The sequence below is a fragment of the Giraffa tippelskirchi genome, chromosome 8 (assembly GCF_054371585.1).
Source record: "Giraffa tippelskirchi isolate mGirTip1 chromosome 8, T2T-mGirTip1v1.2.pri, whole genome shotgun sequence".
NCBI lineage: Eukaryota > Metazoa > Chordata > Mammalia > Artiodactyla > Giraffidae > Giraffa > Giraffa tippelskirchi.
In genome coordinates this window covers 43,369,159-43,382,398 of record NC_137282.1, presented here as the reverse complement: position 1 = coordinate 43,382,398, position 13,240 = coordinate 43,369,159, and the positions used below count along the sequence as shown (strand labels likewise).

At 35.6% G+C, this 13,240-nt stretch overlaps 1 protein-coding gene across 1 annotated transcript; it reads left to right on the top strand.

Moving 5' to 3' along the window:
* Window positions 1–2,175: 2,175 nt before the first annotated feature.
* Window positions 2,176–2,935, top strand: LOC145516464 (translationally-controlled tumor protein-like). The gene has a single exon (XM_081517709.1). The coding sequence runs from the start codon at window positions 2,229–2,231 to the stop codon at window positions 2,709–2,711; it is 483 nt and encodes a 160-aa protein (XP_081373835.1). The 5' UTR covers window positions 2,176–2,228; the 3' UTR covers window positions 2,712–2,935.
* Window positions 2,936–13,240: the final 10,305 nt, after the last annotated feature.

Genomic DNA, 13,240 nt, shown 5'->3' with positions numbered 1-13,240 from the left:
ATAGCAATATATAATTCAGGAACTGACAACAAATATAGATGCTTGGGGAAAAAATAGAAGATAAGAATTTTAAAATGATCTTTATACATGTCAGTTGCATAAATCTTTGATGGTAGACTTTCCACTCAATGAGAGAACAAATGAATTTAATGCAGAAGTAAATTAAGAAGTTGGATGTGTATTGCAAACATGACAAGATGTTCAAGTAAATATTTAAAACATAGATGTAATTTCTTTCATGTTTGTTTTTAATTATAAAAGAAAATATAGAAGCAAACCATTTACAGTAACTCTGTACACCTACATAAACCGACATTAGCACAAATAAAAATGATGGCTTAACTGCACAGATATCTTCAGTATGTGACTTGGTTTATGTGACAGATTGATGCTAAATCTGGCTCTTTTCCATTGGTTCAAGTTCTTCTTTCCCAAATAATCATTAATTTCAGTCATTTAAATGTCATTTAATGATCTTAATATACAAATTTGATGCCCCTCTGGAGGAAAACCGCTATTAGGAATGATACAAAACTGCAGTCAGAGAAACAATATAGACAACACTTGACTTCTGTGTGGGCTTCCCTGGTGGCACAGATGGTAAAAAAAAAATTCCACCTGCAACGCAGAAGAGCTAGGTTGGAGCCCTGGGTTGGGAAGATAATATGGAGAAGGAACTGGCAAGCCACTCTAGTAATCTTGTCTGGAGAATTCCACGAACAGAGGAGCCTGCTGGGGTATAGTCCATGGGGTTACAAAGACATAAAGTGTCAGACACAACTGAGCCACTAACACTTTCTCTTTCACCTCTGAATACTGAAAGGTAGAGAACATTCCAGAAAGTGATTTAAAGCTGGAGATCATGTAGCTTTAGCAAGCTGATTTTGCTTCAAGGACCTGCAATTTCCATGGTATAAATGTTATTCCTGTTTAAAAACACAAAGATTATTGGTACACAGAAATAGAAACCTCACGAATAGAGAATAGTTCTTGAATTATCAAGAATGTCTTCCCTCTCAAATCCTGTAGGACCATAGATGTGTGGACTAAAATATGCAGTTGCAAGTCCAATAGGAAACTGAGGGTCAGTAAAGAGGCACGGATGGGTGAGTCTGCTCTGTTCCTGTTGGGTCAGTCTAGTCACCTTACACAAAGCGTCTTCTGTACTATTGCCCAGATAAGCAGCAGTGGTGGCAGTCAGGGACACAGAGAGAGTGTGGTTCACATAATATACTGGGTTGACCAAAAAATCCATTCATGTTTTTCAGCAAACTCATACAGGAAAAATCTGAACAAACTTTTTGACCAAATCAGTATATCGTACCTGCAATACTTCATCTTTTTCTTTCCATCAGACTCACACTTGTTCAGAACCATTTTCCCTACAGGAATATGTATGTGAGAACAAAATGATTAATCTTCTCTGTAAAAAATAGTTTGCACAATATGAGAAGGAATGAAATTTCTGATCTGTGTGAGTCTAAGAGAGGAAAGTCTAGAGGGAAAAGATTCTAAATGTTTATGCTGATCTAGAATTCTATCTGTGAAAGTCTCAGTCCTGTCTGACTCTTTGCGACCTCATGGACTATAAAGTCTGTGGAATTCTCCAGGCCAGAATGCAGGAGTGGGCAGCCTTTCCCTTCTCCAGGGGATTGTCCCATCTCAGGGATTGAACCCAGGTCTCCTGCACTGCAGGCGGATTCTTTACCAGCTAGCCACCAGGGAAGCCCAAGAATACTGGAGTGGGTACCTATCCCTTCTCCAGTGGATCTTCCTGACCCAAGAATCAAACCAGGGTCTCCTGAATTGCAACAGGATTCTTTACCAGCTGAGCTACCAGGGAAGCCCCTAAAATAGAAAAGGAAAATAGAAATATTTCTAGAAAGCAAGTGCTCCGCACACAATGAAAATACCTTATATCAACATCTGGTTTGAGTCCAACTGCCTGCCTTACACTACACCAACTAAGACAAAAGGAAATCCTTTCAGTCTAAATGATGCTCACAGTTAACCAATTGTCTTCTGTAAAGCTTCACATTTGGGAGAAGAGGTTTCTGGGTATAAGAATTTTAAAATTGCTTTTCCGCCTGCTCTCCCCTCCCCACGAGCGCCGCTCCGGCCGCACTGCGCTAGCTCTGAGCTCCGGGCTCCTGCTAAGCTAGCGCCGCTATCGCCTCCCTCCAGTCGCCATCACGATCATCTACCGCGACCTCATTAGCCATGAGGAGATGTTCTCCGACATCTACAAGATCCGAGAGGTCGCGGACGGGCTGTGTCTGGAGGTGGAGGAGAAGATGATCAGTAGGACAGAGGGTAACATCGATGACTCGCTCATTTGTGGAAATGCCTCCACTGAAGGCCCCGAGGGCGGAGGTACGGAAAGCACAGTAATCACTGGTGTCGATATTGTCATGAACCATCACTTGCAGAAAACCAGCTTCACAAAAGAAGCCTACAAGAAGTACATCAAAGACTACATGAAGTCAATCAAAGGGAAACTTGAAGAACAGAAACCAGAAAGGGTAAAACCTTTTATGACAGGGGCTGCAGAACAAATCAAGCACATCCTTGCTAATTTCAAAAACTATCAGTTCTTTATTGGTGAAAACATGAATCCAGATGGCATGGTTGCTCTGCTGGACTACCGTGAGGATGGTGTAACCCCATATATGATTTTCTTTAAGGATGGTTTAGAGATGGAAAAATGTTAACAAAGTTGGCAGTTACTTTGGATCAATCACCTGTCGTCATAACTGGCTGGCCACTGCTTTTCATCCACACAACACCAGGACTTAGACAGATGGGACTGATGTCATCTTGAGCTCTTCATTTGTTTTGAACGTTGATTTATTTGGAGCGGAGGCATTGTTTTTGAGAAAACGTGTCATGTAGGTTGTCTAAAAATAAAACGCATTTAAACTCAAAAAAAAAAAAAGAATTTTAAAATTACAGAGAAAAGCCTTACTAATTACTTACCTGTTCTATTTATTCTATTATATGTAAATAGGAAACTCTTGAATGCCATTAACTTCACAAAGGGAAAAGTACAATCAATGGATTAATTTACCTAGAGAAAACAAATACTAATAAGTAAAAGGAAATATTCACACTATATCAAAAATTAACTCAAAGTGTATGATGGATGTAGGGTTAAATGGAAAGAAATAGAATGCAGTAAAATATGTGTGAAAATATTTGCCATCTGAGGATAAAAAGAGGTTCTGTTTTATAGACCCCAAAAATCATGCAGCATAGAAAATTATAAATTAGAATTCATCAAAACTTTTCCATTCCAAAGACATCATTCAGAAATCCAAAATGCAAATGATAGTCTGGGGAAAGATAGTTGTGTTCAAGATATATTTTGGGCCAATCACCTGTGTCCAACATATATAAAACCCTGTTAGAACTCAATAGTAAGACAAAGAAAATTTGAAAGGCATCACCCCAAAAAAGTCATATGTAAATAGGCAAAAAGCACAATAAAAAATTGCTAAACCTCATTATGTATCAAGGAAATGAAAATAAATACCATTATATCTACTCTTATATACCCATTAGATTAGCTAAAATTGAAAAATTTAACCATACAAGTTTATCAAGAACTTGGAAAAATTAGAATTTACATTTACTCCTGTTTAAAATGTAAAAAGGAACAAATAGTTTGGAAAACAGTTTGTCAGTCTCATAGAAAACGTAAATTTATCACAAAATCTAGTCAGTTCACTCAATTATTTACCCAAAAGAAATAAAAATAAATGTTCACAAAAAGATTTGTACATGAATGTTTAGATCAGCATTATCTATAGTAATCAAAAAATAATAAAGAACCCAAATATTTATCAAAAAATGAATGAATAAACAAATTGTGATGTATTCCTAAAATAGAATGGGCTTCCCTGGCTGCTAAAATGGTGACGATTTTGCCTTCAGTACAGGAGACTCACGTTTGATCTCTGGGTTAAGATCCCCTGGAGAAGGGAATGGCTACCCACTCCAGTATTCTTGCCTGGAGAACTCCATGGACAGTGGAGCCTGACAGGCTATAATCCATAGGGTCGCAAAGACTTATATTTCACATCAATGAAAAGAATGAACTATTAATAGACACAAAACATCGATCAATTGAAAAATCATTATCTTGAGTGAAAGAAGTCAGGCAAATCGTAGACTCTATATAATGTCTCTTATATAGAAATCTAGATCATGCAAATGAATCGCAATGACCGAATTCAAGTCAGTGTTTGCTTAGGAAGGAGAAGTAGGAGAGGAGGATTGCTAAGAGGAAGGAGGACGCTGTTTTTTATGTGAAAGAAATGTTTTTATTTTTTCTCTTTTTTTTGATAGAAATGTTCTTTATCTTGTTTATAGTGACAGATTCAGAGGTGCACAAATATGTCAAAACTGACAAAATTGTAAAGTTGAAATATTTACAGTTTATCTTACTTCAATTATACATCAATAAAATTTTGAAATACCAATCTGTGTGTATATTATAAAAGAGAAAAACACAGAACTTGTCATCTCAGGATGGGTAAAGGGAATGTGGAGAAAAAAGAGTTTAGAGTCCAGTTTTGAAATAGGTAAGTTGCAAAAATTTATAAGCAGAGCACATAAGGATATAATTATTTGATCATAAAGTATAAACAACTAGGCTTTATTGTGGACTTGCTCTGTCCCAAGCACAATTTCAGTCCTTTATGGACATGACTTGGGTAATCTCAATGAGTAGCATCCAAAGTCTTTTCTTTTAGAACCGATGCACACACACAACAGCTAGGATACAAAGCATTCATTGTTCTCAGCAGCCCATTTTCACCTTAAACTGAGAAATGAAATATTTCCTGCCATATCAGTAAATAATGATGTTACAGTCATCAACAATTGCAGCCCTCCAATGTGAGCTGGTGAGCCCTAAGGGCACTTAGGAAAGAGATGAATACCAGCCATCAGTTTGCAGCCATTCCCTATGGTGAGCCCTAAGGGAGCTCAGGATGTGAAAAAACAGGATACCGGCCCCAGATAGCTGAGATGCATATGAAAAGAGTGATTTCAGTGAGCCCAGACTCTTGCATCTTCCCATATACAGAAAAGCACTAAATTCCTTAACTTGACGTATCTAGTTTTCTTTAATTAGCAATTACATTTTGATATTCAGACTACTTGCCCTTTGTTGCAAAACTTCTATATAATCTGGCTTCTCCTCTTAGCTCCTCAAAACAGTTCTCTCAGGGTCACTTGAGATGCTGTTTTCCAGGCTTGAAACCCTAAAAATTCCCACTGAATAAAACACAACTCGAACGGAACTGAACTGAACTCACTTTTTAACTTGTCAGTATTTTTTAAATTGACAATAACTAGCATTTATTGTGGGCTTCCTAGGTACCAAGCATGATTCCAGTACTTTACAGATATGATTTGGGTAGCTTCAATCAGTAGCATTCAAGGTCTTTTCTTTTAGAACCAATGCACACATGTAACAGCTAGAGTAGAGGGCATTCATTGCCTTCAGCCGCCTATTTCCACCTCAACATTTTCGGAGTTTTTTTGTTTGTTTGTTTCTAAAAAATCAGACTCTGTGTATTATCTGTACCTATTAACAAATCCTTTTCTGCTTACCTGAAAAGTCAAAGTCGCTCAGTTGTGTCCGACTCTTTGAGACACCATGGACCACATGTATGTAGCCCACCAGGCTCCTCTGTCTCTGGGGATCCTCCAGGCAAGAATACTGGAGTGGGTTGTCATGCCCTCTTCCAGGGGATCTTTCTGACCCAGGGATTGAACCCAGGTCTCCCGCATTGCAGGCAGATTCTTAGCATCTGAGCCACCAGGGAAGCCCAGGAATACTGGAGTGTGTAGCCTCTCCCTTCTCCAGGGGATCTTCCTGACCCAAGAATTCACCTGAGGTCTCCAGCATTGCAGGCGGATTCTTTACTAGCTGAGCTCCCAGGTGGCACTAGGGGTAAAGAACCCACCTGCCAATGCAGATATACTTAAGAGATGCTGGTTTAATCCCTGGGTTGGAAAGATACCCAGGAGAAGAAAATGGCAACCCACTCCGGTATTCTTGCCTGGAGAATCCCAAGGACAGAGGAGCCTGGTGGGCTACAGTCCATGGGGTCGCAAAGAGTCGGACACAACTGAATGACTAAGCACAGCACATTATATGATGCCAACTGCTTATCAGGCACTGTATAAGAATTTATCAGTTCAAAATAACATATATTTTTAATTTTTATTTTTATTTTTATTTTTTTTTAGATGTTTCTTCCCCTTTATTTTTATTTTTTTTTTATAAATTTATTTATTTTAGTTGGGGGCTAATTACTTTACAATATTGTAATAGTTTTTGCCATACATTGACATGAATCAGCCATGGGTTTACATGTGTTCCCCTTCCTGGACCCCCCACCCACCTCCCTCCCCATCCCATCCCTCTGGGTCATCCCATTGCCCCGGCCCTGAGCCCTTGTCTCATGCATCGAACATGGAATGGTGTTTTAATTTTTAATCTTTGCAAAATAACAGATACACAATTCTAAACATGCACAGGTAGGAATATGAAAAAAGTTTTGATAAAAATATATACCTTTAGCAATATTTCTTTTCACATTTATAAATACAATGACATTCATATATGTAGGGCCTCAAAGGTAATGATAAACTGTTATCATCAATAATAAAAATAGACTTAGCTTTAACACTCTGCCATATAATAAAATATAATCAGCTGCTTTTGTTTTTATATTTCTAAGAATATCAGATATACATCAGTTGTATGTCCCTAATTCACTGTTTTAAATATTTCTCTAAGTACTCTGATAAATAGTTCACCTATGTATTTTCAGTCTTAGTTTTTAATAGTGTTCCCTTCTCCAGGGGATCTTCCCAAACCAGGTATAAAACCCAGGTCTTCTGCATTGCAGGCAGATTCTTTACCTGCTGAGCTACCAGGGAAGCCCCTTAATATGATAAAGTTGTACAAATAAGGTAGGTTGAGGAAACCATAATCTATGTATTTCCAATATACCTAGTATTTGTTTACATGACATTCCCACATGTCATCCCAACTTTGAGCACAATTATTATTATTGAGATGCTTTGGACACTAAATTATGAAAAATTTGGAATTGAGCTTACATAGAACTTCTGTCATGTATTTATCCAATCTATTATTAGCCAATATAAATGAAAAGGAGAAAAATAAATGTGAAACTATGAAATACAGTAACTTCTTTACAAGGATTTGTTCCTAGGACTTAAGTTAAAATTGTGAAAAATGTGTGTGTCTATGTCTGTGTCTGTGTGAGAGAGATATTTCCTTACTCATTTGGCATAGCCTATATTTGCTAGAAAAAGCTAGTAAATTAATTTAAAATTATCACCATCTCCCTGAATTTATATTTCCTGATATATCTTTATTAGTAAAATATGAAGCTATATGCTTTCAGTCTTCACAGCTTTAAAGCCAGAAGTCAGTACCGTAGCTCATATTCACAGCTATCTACTTAGTCATCATGATCAATTTGAATACGTAGGTACCATGGCAGCTTAGAAAACAGCTTTAACTGAGTGATCTTGAAGATTAAGGATTAGTAAATGAAACATTTTTTTTTAACTCATAGCCTATAGACTATATTTTGGTTTGAAGTTATAGTTAGAAAAATCAGGTCTTGTGTCATTGATTTCTTTTTTCCTATTGTCTTTTAAGCCTCTAATTTATTTATTTCCACACTGCTCTTTGTTATTGCCTTTCTTCTGCTGACTTGAATTTTGCACCCGGACTTTACTTGTTCATTTTTTCTAGTGCCTTGATGTAGGTTAGGTTGTTTATTTGTAATTTTTCTAACTTCTTATTATTGGCATTTATTGCTATAAACTTTCCTCTTACATTTGCTTTTGGTGAATCCCATCAGTTTTCTGATGTTCTGTTTCCATTTTCATTTGGTTCAAGATCTTTTTTTAAATTTCTCTTCTTTTTTTCTGTGACTCATTGGTTTTCTTTGACTCAGGAGTGTATTGTTTAATTTCCATATGTTTACTTTTCTTATTTTCTGTGTGTCATTGATTTCTATTTTCATATCTCGTAGTTAAAAAGATGCTTTGCTTTATTGATTGATTTATTTTTAAAATTTGCTAAGACTTGTTTTATGATCTAACATACGTTCTATCTTACAGAACATTCCCCGTGTCTTTGATAAGAATGTGTATTTTGCTGTTCTTCATAGGAATTTGCTGCATATATCTGTTAGATATAGTTGGTCTAAAGTACAGTTCAAGTTCATTTTTTTAAATTAATTTCCTTCAGTTAATCTATCTCATTAAAATTGAAGTATTTTAATGCTCTACTGTTACCTCACTACTGTCTATTTCTCTCTTCAAATCTGTTGAAATAAAATAAAATGTCAGTCGCTCAGTCATTTCTGACTCTTTGCCATCCCACAGACTGTAACCCACCAGGCTTCTCTTTACATGGGATTCTCCTGGCTAGGATACTGGAGTGGGTAGCTATTACCTTCTCCAGGGGAACTTCCCAACCCTGGGATCGAACCCAGGTCTCCCACATCGCAGGCCGACTTTTTACCATATGAGCCTCCGGGAAAATCTTTTAATATTGGCTCAATATGGTTTGGGTTTCCAAAGTTGCATGGATACATGTTTAAAGGTGTTATTTCCTCTTGATGCTTTGATATACTTATCAGTATGTAATGGCCTTCTTTGTGTCTTGTTACATTTTTAATTCTAAATTATATTTTGTTTGATATAAGTTGTTACCCCTGCTCCCTTTTAATTTCTGTTTGTGTAGAATATTTTTTTCCATCCATTCACTTTGAGCCTATGTGTGCCCTTAATCCTAATGCAGGTATCTTGTAGTTGGGTCTGTTTAATTATTCATTCAGTGATGTTGGACTATATCAGTATTAGTGGGTATACAGAATAACAAAATAATAAAAAAATATGTTATAATCAAGGAAGTTGCATAGAATATTATATGATAAAATACCTTAATAATATATGTTTAAAATTATTACTGTGGAAGCAATAATTTTATGAATATTCAAGGCATATCAAATTGAGGAAATATATTATTTTGCTTTTAGGATGTTGCCTTTGAAGATATGAGAAACATAGAAAAAGACATAAAAAATTCTGGATTAGAGCAGAGTTTTAGAACTCATAGTTTGAACTAGAACTGAAGTTTGTACCTACATATTTATTTTGGAAAAGAATGGCTGTCTTAGAATGGCAGCTAAAAATATAGCTTGTAGTATAAAAACTGAATAATGCATCTTATACACCTTGAATTATTACTCACTGTGTGAATCAATGAAACAGTTTAAACTTCCAGTATAAACTTGCTTTATATTATGGTGATCACTTTACCATCTCTACATACTGTGACACCTTCTGATATCTTAAGTAATACTGGGACTTTTCCTGTAGAAATAGCGGAATAGTGTCAGAGTTTTCCTATGGCTGCTGTATTAGTGAATTTTTGAATTAATATACAGTGTAAAAAGCAGCTCCTAAATCTCAGTGAAATAGAGCCATGTTTATTTTTGACTATAAGTCTCAGAGCTGGCTATAGTGGCTTCACTCAAGCCTGAGGGTTAAACTCAGTTGTGCTCCAAATGTGTTTCTTTTCTGGAACACAGGTAAATAAGGGTGTAGAACATCACCATTCCTCTCTTGTTGAGGAGAGAAAGGTGGGTTAGACATTCATACATTTAAAGCTTCTGTTCAAATAGAAGATATGTCACATCTTGTCATATTCTATTAGCCAAAGCAAGCCCAAGACTTGATCAAACCCAACATCAGTGGGGCGGGTGTGTGGTGGGCAGAGTGATTACTTGCTGAAAAATAATTCAATCAAAGTCAGTTAGAACTGTCTTGAATGGACTCACTTAAATGTAAAGACACCTGACACATACTAAATAGTTTCTTAATATTTCCTAAGTTAGCTAAAGACATAGAGAAGTAGTTTTACTGTCATATAAGATATACACTTTCCAGGTGCTAGAGCCGGTAAGGAATCCACCTGCCACTGCAGGAGCTGTGAGTTCCATCCCTGGGTCAGGAAGATGCCCTGGAGGAGGAAATGCAACCTACTCAAGTATTCTTGCTGGAAGATTCCATGGACAGAGGAGCCTGGCAGGCTACATAGTCCGTAAGGTGGCAAAGAGTCAGATGTGACTGAGCAACTGACCATGTATATGTATATATATAATGTATATGTAGTGTCATATATATATATAAGACATAAATATATAGTGGCATATATATATATAAGATATATATATTTCAATAATATCATCTATATATATGTATACAAGATTATGCTATTCTTCTTTTAGGCCTTATGGTATTACTATCTTATTAGTTTTTAAAATACTATCTTATTTTTAAAAACTAAAATTCTAATTATAGACTTACTGTTGTCTGTAACATAAAATTTTATTGCAATTAATATTTTTCTATGGCAAGTTATTTGTAGAGCACATCTTACTTTTATAACTGCCCAAGAATGCACTATCCATACTGGAAAAAATAATTTTCATTGGCTAATATGCAATATTATTATGGAAAAGTTCTGCTGCTTATATATAGTTTAACATGTGAATGCCTAATCTTGATTTAGATCCAAAAAAAAAGGATGCAAAGAAAATTTCCATGCACAGTCTTATTAAAGTACATTGATGCTCTCTTAGAAAATGTACTTTATTCCCTCTGAATCTTTAATTAAAGCAGCCTTGTTATGAATCAATCTCTCAAATTATTTCAAGTTTATTTGGTAACTTAATCATTCTTTTGTTATTAGATAAAGTTGGAAAATATTATGTGCATTCACACACACAATTAAAACATTTTAAGTAGCAGTTTTAAGTGTTTGAAAAAATATGCTACTATGATCTATGTGATTAGCAGAATTAATCAATGAATTCTTCAGGAAATGTAGCATGTTTTCTTTTCCAACTTGTGTTATCTGATCAGGTTATATGGCATTTATCATTATGTAGCATTTATAGCTGCAAGGGACCTAGAAGATCAGTTGATCAGGGAATCACCAAACTTTTTTTTTTTTTAAAGATCAAGATACTAAATATTTAAGTCTTTATGGGCCCTATGAGTTCTATCACAAACACCCAACTCGTAGTTCTAACGTGAGCACAGCCATAAACAATATGTAATGAATGAATGAGGATTTTTCCAATACAGTTTTTTTTCCATAAATCAAGTGGTGACTGGATTTTCCATATGAGCTATTGTTTATAAAGCTCTGATCTTTGTTGTCTAATCACTAAGTCATGTCCAATTCTCTATGGCCCCATGGAGTGCAGTATGCCAGGCTTCCCTGTCCTTCATTATCTCCTGGAGTTTCCTCAAACTCATGTCCATTGAGCTGGTGATGTTATCCAAGCATCATATCCTCTATCCCCCCACTTTCTCCTCCTGCCCTCAATCTTTCAGAGTATCAGGATCTGATGTTGTCTGATATATTTATTTAATAGATGAAGAAACTGAAATTTAAAAGGATTTAAGATTTTATTCCACAATTCACAATAGAACTTCTAAAATTTGCTAAATGCTACAGATCTAATGGGTATCAAATATGGGTTTAGCATTCATCAATCCTGGTTGAGAATCCAATATCTTTGAGTAGTAAACGTTTCTATCATATATCTTGGAAGTTCATGATTTGACTTAGCATAAATATTTTCTTAAATCATGAAGCTTAAGAAAGATCTCTGCTTTGGATGACTTTTTTTTTTTTTTAATGTAAGTATACTCTAACTTTGGACATGGATGCATTTAACTTGACTGATAAAATGAAGTCTTAAACCACAAGACAAATCACTTTCTATACAATTTTGTAAGATTCTTGTTCAGTCAGTAAATCAGGTCTGACAGCTCTTTGCAACCCCAGGGACTGCAGCATTCCAGACTCCAAGTCCTTCACCAATTTCTGGAGTTTGTTCATGTTCATCCATTGAGTCAGTGATACTCTCTAACCATCTCATTTGTAAGGTAAAGATAGAGAAAAATATGTAGTTTGCAAATGATTCTATAGATATTTAGGAATTTGCTATTCTTTCAGAATGTTTTTGGTAAATGCTAAAGGAATAACTTCTCAAAAGGATGTGTCTTTTGACAGTTCTCTTTGTTAGTTCATACGATATATTAGTGTAAGCCTCTTTAATTTTAAAAAAAATCAAACAATATTTCTGATAAATGCTATATGTCTCATGTGTCTCAAAGAATATTATATTTTTAACTTGGTATGTGGCCGTACATTATTAATTAAAATAGTGAAAGTATTAGTTGCTCATTCATGTCTGACTCTTTGTGATGCCAGAGACTGCCAGGCTCCTCTGTTCACAGAATTCTCCAGACAAGAATACTAGGCTGGGTAGCCATTTCCTACTCCAGGGGATTTTCCTGACCTTGGGATTGATCTTGGGTCTCCTGCATTGCAGGCAGATTCTTTACAGTCTGAGCCACCAGGAAAGACCCAACTAAAACAGTAGGAAAATAATTACTCAAAAATACTTAGTATTTTATGTTTTGACAGACTATTTTAACCATCTAAACTTTTAAAAAAATCTATTCAAATCTTTAGAATCAAAGCAAAAATCAAGGCCACCAAGGTAAAAATTCTGTTTTTTCACTGGCTTTCTGTTGGGATATTTTTCATGAGTTTTTTAAATGTAGAATTTGAATGGAACTTGTATTTCAATATTTCCTGTTGAGAACTTTATGGCCACCTACTGTATATCTGTGTTCTTCAATCTGCAAGGAAAAAACATACTGAATATGGACCCAGATTTCAAGAATCTAAGAACAATTCATAACCACAGCTACTGCTAATGCAGGAGACAATGGTTCTATCCTTGGGTGGGGAATATCCCCTGGAGAAGGAAATGGCAACTCATTCCAGTATTCTTGCCTTGAAAATTCCATGGACAGAGAAACCTGGCATGCTACAGTTTATGCAGTCTCCAATCATCAGACACAACTTAGTGACTGAACAATAGCAATCTGTTCAAATATACCACAGACATATTTGTGAAGGGTAGAAAAACTACTGCATGGTGCACAGGACTTAATTGGATTCCAGTTAATTGGTTTCTTTTACAGCTCTAAAGCAAACATAGTCATTATTTCAAATAAAATAATTTTAGGTAAATTATATTTAATAAATATGTTTAACCAGTAATTCTAAATAAAATCAGGTAAGGTA

Excerpts from the sequence above, each read along its gene's own strand:
- LOC145516464 (XM_081517709.1), top strand. The coding sequence starts at position 2,229 with ATGTTCTCCGACATCTACAAGATCCGAGAGGTCGCGGACGGGCTGTGT.